This window comes from Scyliorhinus torazame, chromosome 19 (assembly GCF_047496885.1).
Source record: "Scyliorhinus torazame isolate Kashiwa2021f chromosome 19, sScyTor2.1, whole genome shotgun sequence".
Taxonomy (NCBI): domain Eukaryota; kingdom Metazoa; phylum Chordata; class Chondrichthyes; order Carcharhiniformes; family Scyliorhinidae; genus Scyliorhinus; species Scyliorhinus torazame.
The window spans coordinates 115,704,941-115,724,790 of record NC_092725.1 but is presented as its reverse complement, the minus strand read 5'-3'; the positions used below and the strand labels follow the sequence as shown (position 1 = coordinate 115,724,790).

Genomic DNA, 19,850 nt, shown 5'->3' with positions numbered 1-19,850 from the left:
AAAGCATAAATCTGATCCTATTTCCAAGTCTCTCTAGCTTTGACAAAGAGACACCCAGACTCGAAAATCAACACCCATTCCTCCTGTTATACCCCCTCTTGTCTTGCCTTCCCCATTTTAACACCTTTATCCCCCCCCCCCTCCCCCCATCCCCCCTTCCCCTTCTGCTGGCACCTCAATCCTCCTTAAAGAAGGTAGCCATGATGTGGAGATGCCGGCGTTGGACTGGGGTGAGCACAGTAAGAAGTCTTACAACTCCAGGTTAAAGTCCAACAGGTTTGTTTCAAACACTAGCTTTCGGAGCACTGCTCCTTCCTTGGGTGAAGGAAGTGCTCCGAAAGCTAGTGTTTGAAACAAACCTGTTGGACTCTAACCTGGCGTTGTAAGACTTCTTACTGTGCTCCTTAAAGAAGTCAATGAACAGCTTCCACCTCCGAGCGAATCTATCAACCGACCCTCTCAAGACGAACTTGACCTTCTCCAGCCTCAGGAATTCCGCCAGATCGCTCACACAGACCCACGCTTTTGGCAGCTCCAAGTCCCTCCATCCAAGCAAGATGCTCTGAATTGACCACCTCTGCCAGCAATGCCCTATCCAACAATAAGAAGTCAATCCGGGAGTACACCCTGTGCACATGGGAGAAATATGAAAATTCCTTTGCTCGTGGTCTCCCAAACCTCCACGGGTCCACCCCACCCCCATACGCTCCATAAACCCTTTCAGCTTCTTCACCACTTCCAACACATTCACCGACATTGGGTTCGAACTCCCCCGCCCGTCAACCATATCCCTTCTTGGGCCAGCCCTCGGCCTGTATCACGCGACCGTCCCGGCCCACCCTCGGATGTCCACCGTCATCACTGCTGCGCTACAACAGTCACACAGGATGACCCGCCAAGGCCGATGGTGGTGCGACAGCACCGCTTCTTGGACAAAGCGAAGATTCTGTGGTGGGCGAGGCAGACGAGGAAGTGCACCTTGGATGGGAACGAGCTCCCTCCCCCCACAAACAAAACAACAGCCCCATTCCCCTTCACTGCACCTACCTCCTGACAACCCCCCACTGTGCTCCCGTTAACTAGCCCACCAGCTAGCAAGGCCCCCTAACCTGCTACCCTTCCATTTCCTCTCCCTCCCCATTCACACTCCCCCAAGAAATAAAGAAACAGAAAAAGGTGCACTCACTCTTGATGCTCCCTAAACACCCCACCACCAAACCCAAAGCATTTCAAAAGGGATAAAGTTTTTTCCAAGAACAAAAAAAATCTCCTCACAACTCCTCAAAAGTTAATTTTCCTCCTTCTTCTGCCAGTCCATTGTCCCTCAGAAACTCCAACGCCTCCTCTGGCGTACCAAAACAATATTCTCGATTCTGGAAAGCCATCCATAGGCGGGCCGGGTACAGCACTCCAACCTTCACCCCCTTCTTGAAGAGGGCAGCCTTGACCCGATTAAACCCGGCCCTACCTCTTTGCCAGTTCTGTGCCCAGGTCCTGGTATACCGCAGCTCGTTCCCATCCAAGGTGCACTTCCTCGCCTGCCTCGCCCACCGCAGAATCTTCGCTTTGTCCAAGAAGCGGTGCTGTCGCACCACCATCGGCCTTGGCGGGTCATCCTCATCAGCACCTTATGGACTCGGTCGGCCTCCAGAGGCCGGTTGAAGGCCCCCTGCCCCATCAGCCTCTCCAACGTATTGGCCAGATTCGTTCCTGCCTCCGCTCCTTCGATGCCTTCGGGCATTCCCACGATCCTCATATTTGGCTTCTGGAGCTGCTCTCCAGATCGTCCACCTTTTCCTTCAGCCTCCTTTGGGTCTCCCACATCACACCCACTCCGGCCACCAACGAGACCAACTGCTCCTCGCGCTCCCCCACTGTCTCCTCCACTTTCTGGATCGTCCGACCCTGGGACTCGAGCCGCTGCTCCACTCTCTCAATACCTGCTTTGAGCGACTCCACCGCCATGGCCAGGACCTCCAGGGCCTCCCTCCTCTGCTGACTGAACTTAGTGTTTAAAAAGCCCACCAGCTGGTCGAATCTTTTTTTATAAATAAATGTTAGAGAATCCAATTCATTTTTTCCAATTAAGGGGCAATTTAGTGTGGCCAATCCACCTACCATGAACATTGTTAGGTTGTGGGGGCGAAACCCACGCAAATACGGGGAGAATGTGCAAACTCCACACGGACAGTGACCCAGAGCCGGGATCGAACCTGGGACCTCGGCGCCTTGAGGCAGCAGTGCTACTCACTGCACCACCGTGCTGCCCCACAGTTGATTGATTGGCAGAACACGCCCTTTACCCTCTGCCATCTTATCCTGTGGCTCACCACAAAGACTCTCTTGTTCCAATCGCCCCCTTCTTCTTGACCCACTCCTAGTTCATGGATCCATCCACCAACCACACCAAAGGAGTTACACTTTCTCCTGGCACTCCTACACCTCTTTCCATCCAAACATCTCACCCCTCAGATGGGGCAGGGACCGAAAAATTCCACCTTGAGAGGGAGCTACCAAATGTGTGACCGCTCACTCCGTGGCAGCTACCGGAAGCCGCAGTAATTTGCTTTTAACTGAAGAATCCTGCTTTGGACATCATGAAGTAGGCTTCATAGCCTAGAGTTTGTGCTGTGGGTGGCACAGCGGCACAGTGGTTAGCACTGCTGCCTCACAGCACCAGGGTCCCAGGTTCAATTCTTGCCTCAGGTGACTGTCCCCATGCGTGCGTGGGTTTCCTCCGGGCGCTCCGGTTTCCTCCCACAGTCCAAAGATGTGCAGGTCAGGTAGATTGGCCACTTAGTGTGCAGGGATGTGCAGGTTAGCTCATGGGGTTACAGGGGAGTGGATATGGTAGAACGCTCATGGGTCGGTGCAGATTTGATGGGCCGAATGGCCTCCTTCTATATAGGGATTCTATGAGTTGTCTATTTATACTATTTTTAGTGATTCCTTACCAGCAGCCTGGCAGCTGAGCAGCGGCACTTTAAGAAAACAACGTCATTGGCCGCATGCAAGGGTAACTGGGTAATGTAACATTGCAGCCAGCAGTGCTGACATCTCCTGAATAAAGCTCTTAGTTTTTGTTGATTGTCCAGGGCCTCCTACAATCAATCCTGTGATCACCACAGTGTGTTAACAGCCAGTCTTCATTAACAACTCATAACAATGTATATATTTACAGTAGAGGGTACAGGTGTGCAGCTGACTCCAGTCTAGGGGTGCAATTTTCACAAAATTGCAGTGTTGGATCAGTCAAGAAAACTGTGAAATTCACCGGCTTCAGACATGCCTTTTCTCACCTGATTTAACAACACTGCAATTTCAAAGTGTGGACAAGGATCACACAGCCAACTGGAGGGGCACACTGGCAAGGCCGGGATTCTGAAATCAGGGTGCCATTTATAAAGGGGGCGGCACGGTGCCGCAGTGGTTAGCACTGTTGCCTCAAGGTGCTTAGGGCCTGGGTTCGATTCTGGCCCCGGGTCACTGTCCGTGTGGAGTTTTCTCATTCTCTATTTTAAAAAAATTTAGAGTACCCATTTAGAGTAGAGGGGGAGATGTCGGATATCTATAGGGAGTTGATGGAGTGGCGGGGAGTTGATGGTGGGGAGTTGATGGTGGGGGACACTAAGCATAAATGGGAGGAGGACTGAGAAATCTTAAATTCTTTACCCGTCAGTCTGGCCTCAATAAAACTCGAGATGGATTTGCAGGCATAGCATTAGTTATTTTTATTTGACTTGCATGTCTGACTCGTTTCACACAGACACAGAACGCATGCTGCCTCCTGAGTCTCCCGAATCGAGTGATTCTGTAGAAGAAAGAAATCTCTACCAACACATTCAAATGGCATCAAGTTTCACATACACGATTCCCATAGGTCATCCTATACCCCTCCTGACCTGGCCATACATCCTAATTGGCTCACTTCTCATCCCTTCCCCTGGCCTCTTATTACCCAGCATCCTTTTCTCCTCCTCCACTGGACACCCCATCCCCCCTCCTTTGCCATGCGTTCTGAAATCCTTTGGCTGTGAACTAACAGAATTAGACTGGCCTATTTCTACATTACAGTAACTAATATCTCGAAAGTAACTATTTTGTATCACATTCGCCAGGACCAGGGAGGGGAGGTGGGGGCCGTGATATGGGTAGAGGCCTTGCGGAGAGTGAACGCGTCCTCGACATGTGTGCGGTTAAGCCTCATCCAGTTTAGAGTGGTGCATAGAGCTCATATGAGGGTGGCGAGGATGAATAGGTTCTCTGCGGGGGTAGACGACAGGTGTGGGCGGTGCATGGGGGGCCCGCGAATCTCATCCACATGTGGGCGTGTCGGAAACTGAGGGGGTTCTGGCAGGGGTTCTCGGGCATGATGTCCGACGTGCTGGGTGTGGAGCTGGTTCCGAGTCCAGAGCTGGCAATATTTGGGAGACCCAGGAATCCAGAGAGGCTGATGTTTTGGCCTTTGCCTCCCTGATAGCCCAGAGACGGGGCTCGGAGCCACCGAAAGCGGGAGTGCAGGAGCGACCTGGCAGAATTCCTGAGGTTGGAGAAGGTCAGGTTCTCTTTGAGGGGGTCAGCAGAGGTGTTCACCCGGAGGTGGAAACCCTTTATTGATTTCTTTAAGGAGGATTGAGGGGTTAGTGGGGGTTGAGGGGGTTAAGGGAGAGGTGGGATGTGATGTAGGGATGGTGTCAGAGTGGCAGGTGGGCTGTGGTTGTTCATTGAGTTGTTCTGTTGTTCTTCTGATTTTCTTTTGTGTATATATGTGAAAATGCCTTGAATAAAATATTTTCAGAAAGAAAAGTTTAATCACAGTTAACTCGCGGAGAGCTGACTGAACTTTAGTTATTCCTGTATCAGAGGGTGAACTGTAGATGTGGGGGAGGGGAAGGGGGAAGCAAAGAGGAGAAAGATTACGGTAGCATGGTGGTTAGCACAATTGCTTCACAGCTCCAGGGTCCCAGGTTCGATTCCCGGCTGGGTCACTGTCTGTGCGGAGTTTGCATGTTCTCCCCGTGTCTGCGTGGGTTTCCTCCGGGTGCTCCGGTTTCCTCCCACAGTCCAAAGATGTGCAGGTTGGGTGGATTGGCCATGCTAAATTGCCCTTAGTGTCTAAAATTGCCCTTAGTGTTGGGTGGGGTTACTGGGTTATGGGGATAGGGTGGAGGTGTGGGCTTGGGTAGGGTGCTCTTTCCAAGAGCCGCTGCAGACTCGATGGGCCGAATGGCCTCCTTCTGCAATGTAAATTCTATGATTCTATGATTCTGTCATCTTGCTTAGAACAATGGAAAATCAGTGAACAGACAAGCATCAAGTTTTAGATTTTATGCTGTTTTTAATAAAAATATGTAATTTTATCTAACAGAAGACTGTCACTGAGGAAGAGCAAGAACAAAATGATCTGAAATGTGGGCTGTTCAGTATCTGTCAGTGCTAGCCTGTGATTAGTGACAAATTGTATCAGATGAGAGGGTTGTCAACCTATCCACCTCCATACAATCCTGTAGCAAGAGCTCAAATTCGCTTCCGAACAATGGCAAGCAGATCTGAGGATGGGGCTGAAACCCATTATTATCTAGGTTGTAAGTGATTGCTTCAACACGTATTACTGGGTTGTCAGAATGACATTGATGCTGTTCCTTTCCTCTCCCACCCACCCTACTCAAAAATAAATCCCCTCACAATAGCATATCATATTTTTCAAGTAAACACAATTATTCTGAAGAGGTTAGAGATAGAAAACTAATGAATGCAGCAGATGTTGAATTTAAACTGATTGCAGACATGAATAATAGCAAGCCATCAAAGGGCTAGTAAATCCTCAATGCTCAATTGTGATGCATATCAATGAATATATGGAGAGAAGTTTGTATCTTAATTGAATTTGATTCAAACCATTTCAGTATCTCAATCCATAGAAGATCAAAGCCATTTGTGCAGAAGATAATCAAGAGCTTGAGCTTTTAACACTTTTAATGTGAGTCTATGTTTTTTTTAAATTTAGAGTTCCCGATTCATTTATTTTCTCAATTGAGGGGCAATTTAGCGTGGCCAATTCACCTACACTGCACATCTTTGGGTTGTGGGGGTGAGGTCTACACAAACACGGGGAGAATGCGCAAACTCCACACGGACAGTGACTCAGAGCCGGGATCGAACCCGGGTCCTCAGCGCCCTGTGGCAGCAGTGCTAACCACTGCGCCATCATGCCACTGGCATGTCTATATGTTGCATTAGTTCATGACAACAGTTTGGTGGAGCTTATTCATGCTCACATATATACAGTTGGCAGATGTATTAGGGCGTCTAGCTTGGTTTTTGTACCTCTTAAACTAGTGGCAGAGAAGTCAGTTGTAGGATAGTGAGTGCTGTTCTGGATGTGAATCAAATCAGAGCAGAACAGGTATTGAACGTCGGGCAATCTTGGTCCAGTTTAGCTGTAATGGCTTCAAATGTACACTCAGTTCTTGCACACGGATGTGTTAGGCAGGTAGGTTCGATGTGGACTGCACTCGATGCAGGGAAGCTAGAAACAGACGTCTAACTCTGGAGAAGATCCAACACTGTTTTATTCAAAGATAGAACTGATATACATATTCAGCTGTGGGTCGACAGTATACTGAACTGACTGGAGACCTTGTAGTAGCCTGACCAGACTTACTAGCTACCGCATGGTGTTGCTAACTTTCTCCTTGGTTCAATTGCTCTGTTTTATTACCTTTGCTCTCGAGTCGCCAGGTATCTTTATGATACCGCCACGAGATTCAAGTCCAAGTAATGATCAATAACTCAATACACCGATTAGTAAGATTCAAATCAAAGCACATTTATTATACACAGTAATCGCTACTCATACACAAATTCTACGTCTAAGCTACTTCTACAACTAACAGGCCTATACTTAACTTCGGACTGGCCCACCAGGTCAGGGGAACAAATGGCCTTTCGTTCAGGTTCTGAGTCTGCGGGATTCGAAGTTAGTACGGATTGATAGCTAGGAGCGCCTATCTTGTAGAGAGCGTTGAATTAAGACTTACTTTGTTCGGTGGTCACTGCACCGGTCACGGTCAATGTTGGTTCGTGTTGCTGGGTGACCCGGGCAGGACGCAGAGGTGAAGAGAGCGATTTGAACTTGGGGCTTAACTCTTATAGTCCCCAGGAGCTTCCCGCTTTTCGGGGCGGACCCTGTACCTGGTCCCAAGTGATTGGACTTTGTCCCAATCGCTTGGTTCGATTTTCTCCAATACTGGAGCGGTTCCCTGATCGATGGGCGGTCTTGAGGTGCTCGGTCACCTCCTTTGTGTTGGCTCCTGCTGGCGCCGAGGAGTCTGGCTTTGCTTTGTGTGTCCAAAATGTTACTTATTGTTCCCGGGGATTGCTCATCAGTATGCAGATGGCTGCTACTTTGTTATGCTGATGGTCACTGGTATCGATGTTGTCTGGCCTTTGCAGAGGTAAATACACAGCAAACCTGCAGCTGCTGGTTTCTGTCTATGTTGGCTGACTTTCCCATCAGCCTTTGCCATTCGCCATTTTAAATCGGGAGTTGGCCAATTTAGGTGGTTACAATGGTGTTTGCACTTGGACTCTGACTGTCTCAGTGGCTGGGTCCCGAGAGAGCGGGAAACCTAGTGCCCTCTGGCTTTATAGTGGTAGTGTCCTGTCTGGTGATTGGCTGCACTATGCTGTGTGCTTACTGGTCATCCGGTGTGTCAATCACTGCCTGTCTGCATCTCATTATATACATGAGTGGATATTATGACATCTCCCCCTTTTTTATTCAGATAAATAAATTCTAAGGTGTGCGTGCGTATATGTATGCCTGACTATATACAAAAGGTGTCTAAATGAACGTATATACATAGGAAGGTGTCGACAGTGCAGATACATGGCAAACAAAACAATATTTACAGAGGTTAAATCGATGAAGTCACAAAATGTACAAGAGTTCAGTCTACAGATTCAATCTTTGTGGTGGGCGACAAATTCTTGTCGATCGCCGCAGAGGCGGATCAGGAGCCGCCTGCATGTGGATAGGCGGGATCACTGCCATCGCGGTGATCGCATGGGCCGGCAGGATTGCTGGTAGATCGCCTTCTTGTCCTCCGGGGTCTTCATGGCGTCGATCGCCAAGATATTGTCGGCATCTGGCCGCACGCCCTGCTGCAAGATGTGGTCACCCAGGAACTTAATATCCGATTGCCAAATGAGCACTTGGCCATGTTGAGCTGGAGACCATGTTCATGAATTCTCTGGAATACCTTCTTGAGGCGAGCGATGTGTTCCTGGGGTGTTGTGGACCAGATAATTACGTTGCCAACGTATACTCGCACCCCCTCAATGCCCTCCATCATCTGCTCCATGATGCGGTGAAATACTTCGGAGGCAGATATGATCCCAAAAGGCATCCAGTTGTAGCAGTAGCGACCGAACGGGGTGTTAAACGTGCACAGCTTGCGACTGGACGCATCCAGCTGTATTTGCCCAAAACCCTTGGAGGCTCCCAGCTTTAGTAAAGAATTTGGCATGAGCCATCTCACTGGTCAACTCTTCACGTTTTGGTATCGGGTAATGCTCCCGCATGATGTTGCAGTTTAGATCCTTAGGGTCAATGCAAATGCGAAGCTCCCCTGACGGCTTCTTTACGTAGACCATGGAGCTGACCCAGTCTGTTGGCTCTGTGACCTTCAATATGATGCCCTGGTCTTGGAGGTCCTGTAATTGCTTCTTCAGACGATCCTTGAGGGGTGCCGGCACCCGGCGTGGTGCATGAATTACAGGGGTGGCGTTCGGCTTGAGCAGGATTTTATATCGGTATGGGAGTGTGCCCAGTCCATCGAATATGCTGTGGTACTGCGTGATATCATCTATGTCGGCTTGCAAGTTTCCATCAGGCGAGGCCGTCGCCGGTGACGATGACATGGTGTGGACTCGCCGAACAAGGTTCAGGAGCTTGCAGGCTCGAGCACCGAGCAGGGATGCTCTGTCAGGCCCGACGATTTCAAACCTGCAGTGTTGCCTTGATCGCCTTGTTGGATACCCCTAGTTGACAGGAGTCACTGGCAGCTATGGCATTGCCATTGTAGTCAAGGAGCTGGCAAGCCGGTGGAAGAATGCTTGGTCTGGCACAGATGGTTCCGAGGTCGGATTTTGAGATGAGGTTCGCTGATGCGCCGGTGTCCAGTTTAAATCGGATGCGAGCCTTGTTAACTGTGAGGACAGCACACCACTCGTCGTCGGGATCCACACTGAGGATCGAGAGGCATTTCACCGTTGTGGTGGAAGGCAGCGTATGTGTAGTTATGATGCCCACCCGCTAGGGGGACTTGAGGCACTCAGCATCAGGGTCTGTTGGTCTGTCGGGATCGGAATCTGGCACGCCTTGTTGTGTTGAACGGACACTTCTGCGCCGCAGCTGGCATAGCTGATTGCTGAGCGGTGGAGCAGATCTGCAAAGGGCTGCGTAGTGGCCAAGCTTGCCACACTGTAGACACCGGCGTCCTTTTGTCGGACATTGCCACTTTAAGTGTGTGGAGCCATAATTCGGACACATCATGACGCCGACGTCAGCGCGTTCCGTGCGCCATCGTGCATGCGCAGTGTGTCGATGTACGCACCTGCGCAGTCGGGTTGTCGGCCTCATCGTCCACTCGGTCAGGGACCCGGGAAAAGCGCGCGGAACGGCCACTCTCCTCGATGCTCAGGCGCTGCATTTGTGCAATGGCCTGCACCCGTTCCACCTCGTGGGAGGCCAGCTTTTCAGGAGCTGCTATCGAAGGGAGTCGGAGTGGATCCCGAAAACGATCTGATCCCAGATCATGGAATCAGCCGTCGAGTCATAGTTACATGAATGTGCTCGGATGCGGAGATGGGTCACGAAGGACTGAAAAGGTTCATCCTTACCCTTACCCTGAAGTCTCTGCTGGAAACGTACCGTTCAAAGCTCTCATTCACCTCAACGTTGCAGTGGCTGTCAAACTTCAGCAGGACTGATTAGAATTTTGTTTTGTCTTCGCCGTCAGCGAACGTAAGGGAATTGTAGATGTGGATGACGTGGTCCCCCGCGGTGGAGAGAAATAGCGCGATCTTCCTGGCATCCGATGCTGCTTCGAGGTCGGAGGCCTCGATGTACAAGAGGAACTTTTGCTTGAAGATTTTCCAATTGGCGCCGAGGTTGCCGGAGATGCGGAGCTGCGGAGGAGGCTGGATGTTTTCCATTTCACCGGATGGCTGCTTGCTGGTCAATGCTGATTCACTCGAGGTAGGTCCGTCAAAATCAGTATCACTCTGGTAGGATGGTGTGTTAGGCAGGTAGGTTCGATGTGGACTGCACTCGATGCAGGGAAGCTAGAAACAGACGTCTAACACTGGAGAAGATCCAACACTGTTTTATTCAACGATAGAACTGATATACATATTCAGCTGTGGGTCGACACTGTACTGAACTGACTGGAGACCTTGTAGTAGCCTGGACAGACTTACTAGCTACCGCATGGTGTTTGCACTTGCTAACTCGTAGACTCTGACTGTCTCAGTGGCTGGGTCCCGAGAGAGCTTGAAACCTAGTGTCCTCTGGCTTTATAGTGGTAGTGTCCTGTCTGGTGATTGGCTGCACTGTGTTGTGTGCTTACTGGTCATCCTGTGTGTCAATCACTGCCTGTCTGCATCTCATTATATACATGAGTGGATATTGTGACACACTTGCTGCAAGTGATCAATCAGACTTCATTTTAAAATTAATTGTATTATGAAAACACATAATCGGAAAAGTGGAGACTCCAGCCTCCCAATGATAAAGTCGAAGTGCCTTCACACTTTTTGTCACTATACTTTTGTGTTAAAGCTAGAGCATTCTCAAATGTATTTAGAAGTAACACTTAGAAATTGAATAGTGATTTTAGAACTGAATGTCCTAATATTGTCTCATTTCATTTACTAATTTTTGTTGTTGTTGTTACTGAGTCAGATGACCAGTTTTTTTTTGTTGCTTGCTCAAGTGACGGAAAGAAGGAACTTGCAGTTATTGAATTAATGCATTACCGCGTCTCTGAAAAGTCACAAAACACTCAGGAACAATTAATTACTGTTGTGTAAATCAACACTCCACCCATTTTGCACAGAAAATGCTCCCCAAAACAGAAACAGTAAGAATGACTAGTTGACCCATGTTCAATAAATGTGAGCCATTAATTTATAATTTAGTATCACTGTGATTTGTGGGGTTCAGAATATACAAGGCTTTGCATTTACTAATTCAGTCATTGGAATAGCTCCGTCAAACAGGAATTTCTAACACTTTTCCTTTAGCTCTTTTAGTTTAACACCAATTCTTCCGGACACAAAAAACAAAATACAAAACACCAACATTAAACAGGTCAAATACAGCGAAATCGCCCGGCATTTCACCATTGCAAAGAAGCAGACCAAAACTGAACCATGAACAGTCTGCAAAGCACAAGAACCGTAAATACACAAAGAGACAGCACCGTGCTATGCACACAGGCTCCAATAGATTATAATATAACATGTTTTCCTTTCAACTGTCCTGGCTTGAGACAATTCACACCTCTTTAACCTGGGGTTACCCCGATCTCTGGATCTGTAAACTTTTTTCTTTTTCCCCCCCAAAAAATATACTGTATCATTAAATCTATACTAAACATTACAGAACATTTTGAATTGCCTTGACTGTACATTTCCATCAGAATTACACATTCCCTTGATTTTCTTCCATTCAATTTTGACATTACACATATATCGTTCTTTACGTTACAATTCCTTCTTAAACATTTACATTGTCATGTTTCTTTTATATATTGGAGTGTTAATGACCCAGACCGAGGGGGGGTTTACACTGTTACCTGCCCTTCGGTGTACATTTGCTGGTAAGACCTTACACAGTGGTCTTTCCCCATTGCGTCTTGGCGGCAGCTGCCCCAAGCTTGAGTGCGTCCCTCAGCACGTAGTCCTGGACCTTGGAATGTGCCAGTCTGCAACACTCGGTCGAGGACAGCTCTTTGCACTGGAAGATCAGCAAGTTTCGGGCAGACCAAAGAGCGTCTTTCACCGAGTTGATGACCTTCCAGCAGCAGTTGGTGTTTGTCTCGGTGTGTCCCCCTGGAAACAGCCCGTCAAGCACAGAGTCCTGTGTCCTAGAACTGCTCGGGATAAACCTTGAGAAATACCACTGCATCTCTCTTCAGACCTTCTTTGCAAAGGCACATTCCACAAGGAGGTGGGTGACCGTCTCATTTCCCCCACAGCCACTCGGAGGGCAGCGTGCAACGGCACTGAGCCTTCGGGTGTACATGAAGAATCTGATGGGGAGGGCCCTTCTCACCACCAGCCAAGCTAGGTCTTGGTGCTAGTTTGTAAGTTCTGGTGATGAGGCGTTCTGCCAGATGGCTCTGGCAGTCTGCTCAGGGAACCGTCCAACGTCCTCCACAGTCTCCTTTTCCCTGAGGGCCTCGAGGACATTATGTGCTGACCACTGCTTCATTGCCTTGTGGTCAAAGGTGTTTTTCTTCAAAAACTTTTCCACGAGAGACAGGTGGTACGGCACGGTCCAACTACTTGGAGCGTTCCGCGGCAATGAGGCCAGGCCCATCCTTCGCAACACCGGGGACAGGTAGAACCTCAGTATGTAGTGACACTTGGTGTTTGCATACCGGGGGTCCACACACAGCTTGATGCAGCTGCACACAAAGGTGGCCATCAGGATGAGGGAGACGTTGGGTACGTTTTTCCCTCCCTTATCCAGAGGTTTGTACATGGTGCCCCTTCGGACACGGTCCATCTTGGATCTCCAGATGAATTTGAAGATGGCCCGGGTGACTGCTGCGGCGTAGGTTCGGGTAATGGGCCAGACCTGCGCTACGTGCAATAACACCGAGAGTGCCTCACACCTGATGACCAGGGTTTTGCCCGCAATGGAGAGGAAGCGGTGCTCCCACCCGCCCAGTTTCTGTCTTACCTTGGCGATGCACTTCTCCCAGTTTTTGGTGCACGCCCCAGCCGCTCCGAACCATATCCCCAGCATCTTCAGCTAATCTGACCTGACAGTGAAGAGGACAAAGGACTGGTCGGCCTAAACACCTAATTAACGGCAAATGCTTGCATTCCAAGCATTGTCTTGCATCTTTGAATTTGTCTATATATATGTTTCTGGAACATACCTCTTCATTCACCTGAGGAAGGAGCAGTGCTCTGAAAGCTAGTGTTTGAAACAAACCTTTTGGACTTTAACCTGGTGTTGTAAGACTTCTTACTGCGCTCACCCCAGCTGCCATCTCCACATCATATTTTCCTTTAACATTGGGAGGCTGTGATACAGTGATCACTTGTTTTAACGTGACACCAATACATTTAATTTAAAATAAAGCCTCATGGTGGAAAGTGTATGGGACCGTGTGTAAATTTGAAGTTACCGTCTGTGTATTTGGTATAAATATAACCTCATGGTTGGACATATAGTCAATGTAAGACGATAAGGTGATATAAGTTTCATTTCACTATGCCAGGGAGCAATTTTGGGCAAGATGCCTACTTTTTTTAAGATCACAAATCGAATACGTTTCTGAAAATGTCAGTTTGAAACGCTGGACTTGCTGAGTAATAAGAGAACTTTAAATAAATAATTTTGCATATATTTAATCTGTTGCGTTTGTTTTCGGGGGGGGGGGGGGGGGAGTTGCAGGAAAGTGTCTATATTTACACCACACGCAGATATATCTGATAGCCACTCGCGGTGTATTTTTGAAATTGTGCGCAGGGGTTAAGAAAGAGTTAGCAGCTCTTTCCAGAATAACTTGAGACCAGGATGCCTTCTGCTGGTAACACTTTAACTTATTACCTACGAGAAAATTGCTTTCCTTTTTAACTTTGAAACTGTTTTTAAAAACTTACATTCCATGTGTGGGGTTGACGCAGTGTTGCACACAGCTTGGCCTTTGTAATTATTGTTAGGCTGGTAAAACTGGCTCAGCCGCTTTCCGAGTGAGACTCCACATCCTCCTCATGTGGCCGGCCTTGTTTACAGCAGCCTAGGGAAGCAGTCAAAAACTCCTGTCTCAGCTCACATTTGCTTTTTAGTCGACAGTTTTAATGTTAATCTTGAGTGCAGGGAAGCAGAAGGAGACCAACAGCAGCCTACAAACTTCTGGAAAGGTGGGGTTGTGACTTGAGTGTAGACAGTAGTATTAAACCTGGTATATATCCTGCGTCATTGTAGGTGGGCGATTTTAAAGGCAGTTACCATTTATTGTAAATATTTTGGAGTTCACTTTCGGCTGTGTGGATTGTTTAGATAGTGGATGCTATTTAAATAAGTGGAAAGTTTCTGATTTTAAAAGAATGCATTGTTGTGCTGGCTGTTATTTAAATTGTGTGGAATGTTCAGATGAAAATGACTGGAATTTCACACCCAAGGTTTCTGCAATAAGGAACAGCGATTGGTCACTCCTGCAGCCCGTAAGAATGGCCCTTTCAATAGGAAACAAATGACAGTCTCTCTCTCTCTCCAGCTTTACTTTGCACCTCGTTTGCCATTGAACACACATGTTATAAAAAACCATTTCAGTCACCATTAAGATAATTGCTAAAGCGGGCGGGGGAGCAACCAGGATCGAGAATCTCCCTCAGCTGGGCTTCAAGGACACTGTTCATTATGAAACGTAACTTTTAATGGTGATGCAACTTTGTTGACCGCACAGCAGGTAAATATCCAATTGTATTTCCGTAGATAACTTACTCAATCGCTAATTCATCTCTCTTTCCCCACAGACTGCAGGTTGAAGGGTCGGCCCATGTGTATGAGGATGGTTAAAGCATTTCGTTATTATTTCCAACATCCATGGAGTCGGCTGGTTGTTGCCTATTTGGTGACTTTCTTCAATTTCCTTATTTTTGCTGAAGATCCTATTTCCCACAGTCCGACTCCCGCCAATGTAATTGTGGTTGGAAACTGCTTCTCCTTCATAGTAAATAAGTACCCTGGAGGAGGGTGGAGCTTCTTGAAAGTGCTACTGTGGCTACTAGCTATTATTACTGGCCTTGTTGCAGGAAAATTCATCTTCCATCAGCGGATGTTTGGTAAGTCACAACTGAGTCACATTTTGAACACTGCATAGTTGCTATGGAAGCCATTTCATTTTATTTTCTGTTCCTAGGTTTTATTAATTAAAACTGACAAGCATTCTTTTCATATTCATGTGAGTCATTCAAAATGTTGGCACTTTAACTTGACCAAAGTCTGCTCCTTGGGTATTAAGTTTAGTTTATGGGATGGATTTAAAGTGCATTTATGGGTCAATCCTAGTTGAATGCTCTAATGACCAATTAACATAGTGTTTTAATCAACCCCAATTATTGGGTCAGATGTTGCACCTCAACCATAAGGAGCCAGCAGCAGGTAACCTCCCTGACCCTGGTGGTCCACCCACCCCTGGCACAACTTTGTGATGAAGGGATTGCAGGCTTTCTTCAGTGCCTTCTCACAGTAACTTCATTGCAGTGTTAATGTAAACCCACTTGTGACAATAAAAATTATTATTCTGCTCGTGCTCAGATCCATCCCTTTTCATGAGTCTATGGTTCTTGTCTCACCAGATGATAAACTTAATTCCAGATGTAATGAAAACTGACAGCAGAACCCGGCAGATTTCCTTTTGCCAAGTTTACTCCCCCTATGTTTTCACCTTTCAAAAGGCAGCTTGAAAGGAGATTAGGGAGTTTTTTTTCAGGCCAACATAAAGGCCAAAGCATTGTTCAAACTTAATTCAATTCCTGGGTCATTTAGGATGCTGGGAGAATATTCCTTTTTAAAATAAAATCTGTGAATACAAAAAGGCACAGTATAAAAAGAAAAAGTCCAGACCTGTATGAAAATGTTACTTTGATTTGGTGCTTCATTTTCTATGTCAATATTTGTATTTTAACTAAACTTTTGCCAGACTTATTTCATTGCAATGGCAAGAGGCACACCCTTTTTTAACGAAAATCACATGGTATTGGTTTAATTTATTGGAGTGTATTCTTGATCCATATTGACATGAATCATTTAAAAGGTTTGAAAAAGTTGGCCATCTTTCAGTTATATAGTATCCAGAAAGTTCAACAGTTTACCGTGATAGCTTCAAAAATAAAGTCCAACTTGTTCTGAAGTTTCCTGTTTTTTCCACCACATTTCCGAGTGGGCCAGTGCATGTATACATGAGTTTAATATCAGCAAACTATGTGTAGACTTATTATCTTGTCACTATTGCAGGAACATAGCAGTTTCAGTTCTGTTACTTGCATAGTCCCTTTTAATGACTTGGTACATGTACAGCAGGAAGGGATAACAAGTTACCTGCTGTGACTCAAATGCTTATCTGTGCACAAGGGATGGTTTCAAAATTGGAGGGAAAGTGTCTGACTGTACAGTTATGAAACATTTATTTAAAAACCATGGTCTGGGATTCTTTGCGTTGGGAAGGAGTGGAATTTCTGTCCAACCCTTAAAACCTGCCCCACGAGCAACCTCCAATTCCCAGGTATCATAGAACATACAGTGCAGAAGGAGGCCATTTGGCCCATCGAGTCTGCACTGACCCACTTAAGCCCTCACTTCCACCCTATCCCTGTAACTCAATAACCCCTGCTAACCTTTTTTGGACACATATGGGCAATTTAGCATAGCCAGTCCACCTAACCTGAGCGTCTTTGGACTTGTGGGAGGAACTTGGAGCACCCGGATGAAACCCACGCAGACACTGGGAGAACGTGCAGACTCCGCACAGACAGTGACTCAGCGGGGAATCGAACCTGGGACCCTGGTGCTGGGAGGACACAGTGCTAGCCACTTGTGCTACCGTCATTTATTTGTAGAAGTCCAAATTCCAGCACTGACATCAGGAAACATTTCTTCACTCTGTTTGTGCTGATGTCACTTGTCCTGCCAATATTGTTCAAACCAACTAATTAATTTGGATATCTTTAATGTCTCCTCTCATTTCACTACTTTCCTCTGACACTCGAGATTGACCTCATGGTTTGTCACTAGTAATTGCAGAATTTAGATATTTTCCTTGTGCCTAGCTGACGAGAACTGAGTACAATATTCAAAGTGGGCCTGACCAGCTTCAGTGTGACGGCCTCATACTTGTGTGCAGTAGATTTAATTATTTAGTGCACTGTTCTGTTTCCTTTATTAGTTCACGTCCTGTAATTCCCGGATAGGCAAAAGGTTAGGACGACCATAATTCCTTTGGCCTCTTTCAATTTCTCTCTAGCTAGTTTGAGCCCATATGCTAATTATGGAAGGATATTTGGCTTGGTAGGATTTTGGTTGGTGGGGAATGCAACAACCCCACAAACATTTACCATACCAAGGAGCAGTGATTTAAAAAAAAAAAAAAAATAAATAAATAAAATAAAATAAAAAAAAATAATAATTTCAAGTACCCAATTAAGGGGCAATTTAACATGGCCAATTCACCTACCCTGCACATCTTTGGGTTGTGGGGGGGAGACCTTTGAAGATGTGGGGAGAATGTGCAAATTCCACATGAACCGTGACATGGGATTGAACCCAGGTCCTCGGTGCTGTGGGGCAGGAGTGCTAACCACTGTGTCAGCCCTGATTGACACTTTAATGTAGGAACAGCAAATTCTTTCACAACGCCCTATGCTGCTCTTGCTCATGTATTTTTGCTTTGTTTGGCCCTTGTTCCGCATTGTAACCAATCACTATTTGTCCATGTACTATTTGTCAATGTACTCTGTTGATTACTTTTCCTTGTCTACTGTATACGTTCCCTTGGAAACATACTTTTCGCTGTTCTTCGGTACATGTGAAATAAATCAATCCAAAGATTTATGAATGGATTTTTTTTTTTTCTCAGCATTTTTACACTTTGTCTAAATGAGCTACAAACAACCTAGTCTGTACTGGGTGAATGGAAGGGGGTATTGTAACATTGGTAAGATCTTTCAAACTTGCCTTTGAAAAGGTTCCTGAATCTAGACTATGGTTCAGAGCACCTCTGAGGGGACGGGAACGAGTAATTGAGAAGCTGGCTTTGTTGTGTAAAAATTGCGGGGGTTATATGAGCACCTTTAACGATCCTGGTCAGATTGGGATTGCAGTGTGTGAGCTTGCTGCCTGCACCCTTGTACTGCATCTATGAAAATAGCCAGTACCAGGAACTCCAGAATCGGTTCCCATCTTCTGTTTTTAAACTGCCCCGGAGACAGCCTGAATATCCCGCCCCATAAAAATCAAGGCCATTGTCCTTTTTGGAAATCTGTCCCTCCAAGGTCACATCCATGTAGGTGCTCTGCCTCTTTGTTCCCAATGATCAACTCCACTACTTGCCACACCGATTTAAGCCTAGAAATACACGGCGTGGCAAATAGTTTGTTCAAATAGGGAAGCTGAGGTGGAGGTCCATGAACTCTCATCAGAACTGAAAGAAATGGGTGATTTGTTAAGTACAGAGTCCAGGGGAAGGAGGGTGGGAGGATAGAACAAAAGGGGAATGTCTTTGATTGGGTAGAAGGAAGGTGTGAGTAAATGACAGAAGGAATGATGGTGCAATGCAAAAGTGGATGGTGGTGTTAATAAAGAAAGAAAGGATTTGGGTCTTGTATGGGTTTAAATGACAGCAACTAGCCATCACGCAGACTGGTTGGTTGCTAACATTTTGAGATGTGGTTATTGAATGCAATTTTGAAGTTGAACGTTGGTGCATGGTGGACTGTGGTGAAACAGACTGAAGCGGTATCTTACCAATTAAAAACACGAGAATGTACGGTGCGGAAGCATATAGGTTTCGCAGGGGCGCTTGCATTCCGCGAAACCCATGGGGAGATCGATCGGGTCGTCCTCGTGGGTCTTGCGGGGGGTTATAACACTGTCCAGATGTGAAATTGCGTCTGAGTTTGGGTGGGCAGTTTCCTGGGGGGAAACCCATCCATTCAATTTCACGCTGTCCCCTGCCACGCATCTCTCCCCCATCCGCCTCAGAATCTGTTTTCGGAGGTCTTTAACATTCTTTTCATGAGACAGCCCTTTCTGGCAATTCTGTGCCTCCTAAGAGACTCCTTTCGATTTCCCTGCAGTTTCTGGAAGTGTTCTGTGATTCCTCTAGGAGTTGTCACTAGCCTGACTTGCACATCAGCCACTTGACAACCAGTGGGACTGTGCACAAGGGTCTTCTGGACTTCACCAGATTTACACCTATTGAGCGAGTGTTGCTTAAAGGGATGATCTTGTCATTCAACAGCAAGACGTCGGCAGTCTTTTGTGGTGTGTCTTGGCTGATGAATCCTGTGTTAGCTTTTAGTCCAGTCACAAGCTGGACTACCACAAGGGGGTAGTCATCTTGAGCATGGTACAGAATGCATTTAGGTTTAATCACTTAAACTGCTCCAGCTTGAGGGCAGCACGGTGGTGCACTGGTAGCACTGCAGTCTCACGGCACCGAGGTCCCAGATTCGATCCTGGCTCTGGGTCACTGTCCGTGTGGGGTTTGCACATTCTCCCTGTGTTTGCATGGGTTTCACCCCCCACAACCCAAAAGATGTGCAAGGTAGGTGGATTGAACATGCTAAATTGCCCCTTAATTGGAAAAAATATGTTGGGTACTCTAAATTTATTAGAAGAAAACTGCTCCAGCTTCAACTTTGTTTTCCTTTGTAGCAACAAAGGAGAAACTGTCCATAATTGGGTTGAAAGTGGAACAGCATAACTTATTTTAACATTGGAGAATGAATAACAATGAATCTTCAGAGTAGTAATCATCACCCTCTTCTTCTGAACTCACTTAATTGCTTGTTCCCCAACATATTAATCAGCAAGTGAATCA

General features: G+C 46.8%; 1 protein-coding gene across 7 annotated transcripts in view; it reads left to right on the top strand.

Moving 5' to 3' along the window:
• The window catches only part of tmem117 (transmembrane protein 117), a 476,044-nt gene that overhangs the window by 53,176 nt on the left and 403,018 nt on the right, over positions 1-19,850 (top strand). For 2 of the 7 annotated variants that reach the window (XM_072485068.1, XM_072485069.1), the window contains exon 2: positions 14,785-15,093. The exons of 1 other annotated variant lie outside the window; for it this stretch is intronic. In XM_072485068.1, coding sequence (XP_072341169.1) covers positions 14,785-15,093 — 309 coding nt within the window. Of the gene's footprint in view, positions 1-13,727; positions 13,836-14,022; positions 14,170-14,520; positions 14,718-14,784; positions 15,094-19,850 lie in introns of those variants that run through there. 4 more of the 7 variants (XM_072485070.1, XM_072485072.1, XM_072485071.1 and 1 more) reach the window with 4 other exon arrangements.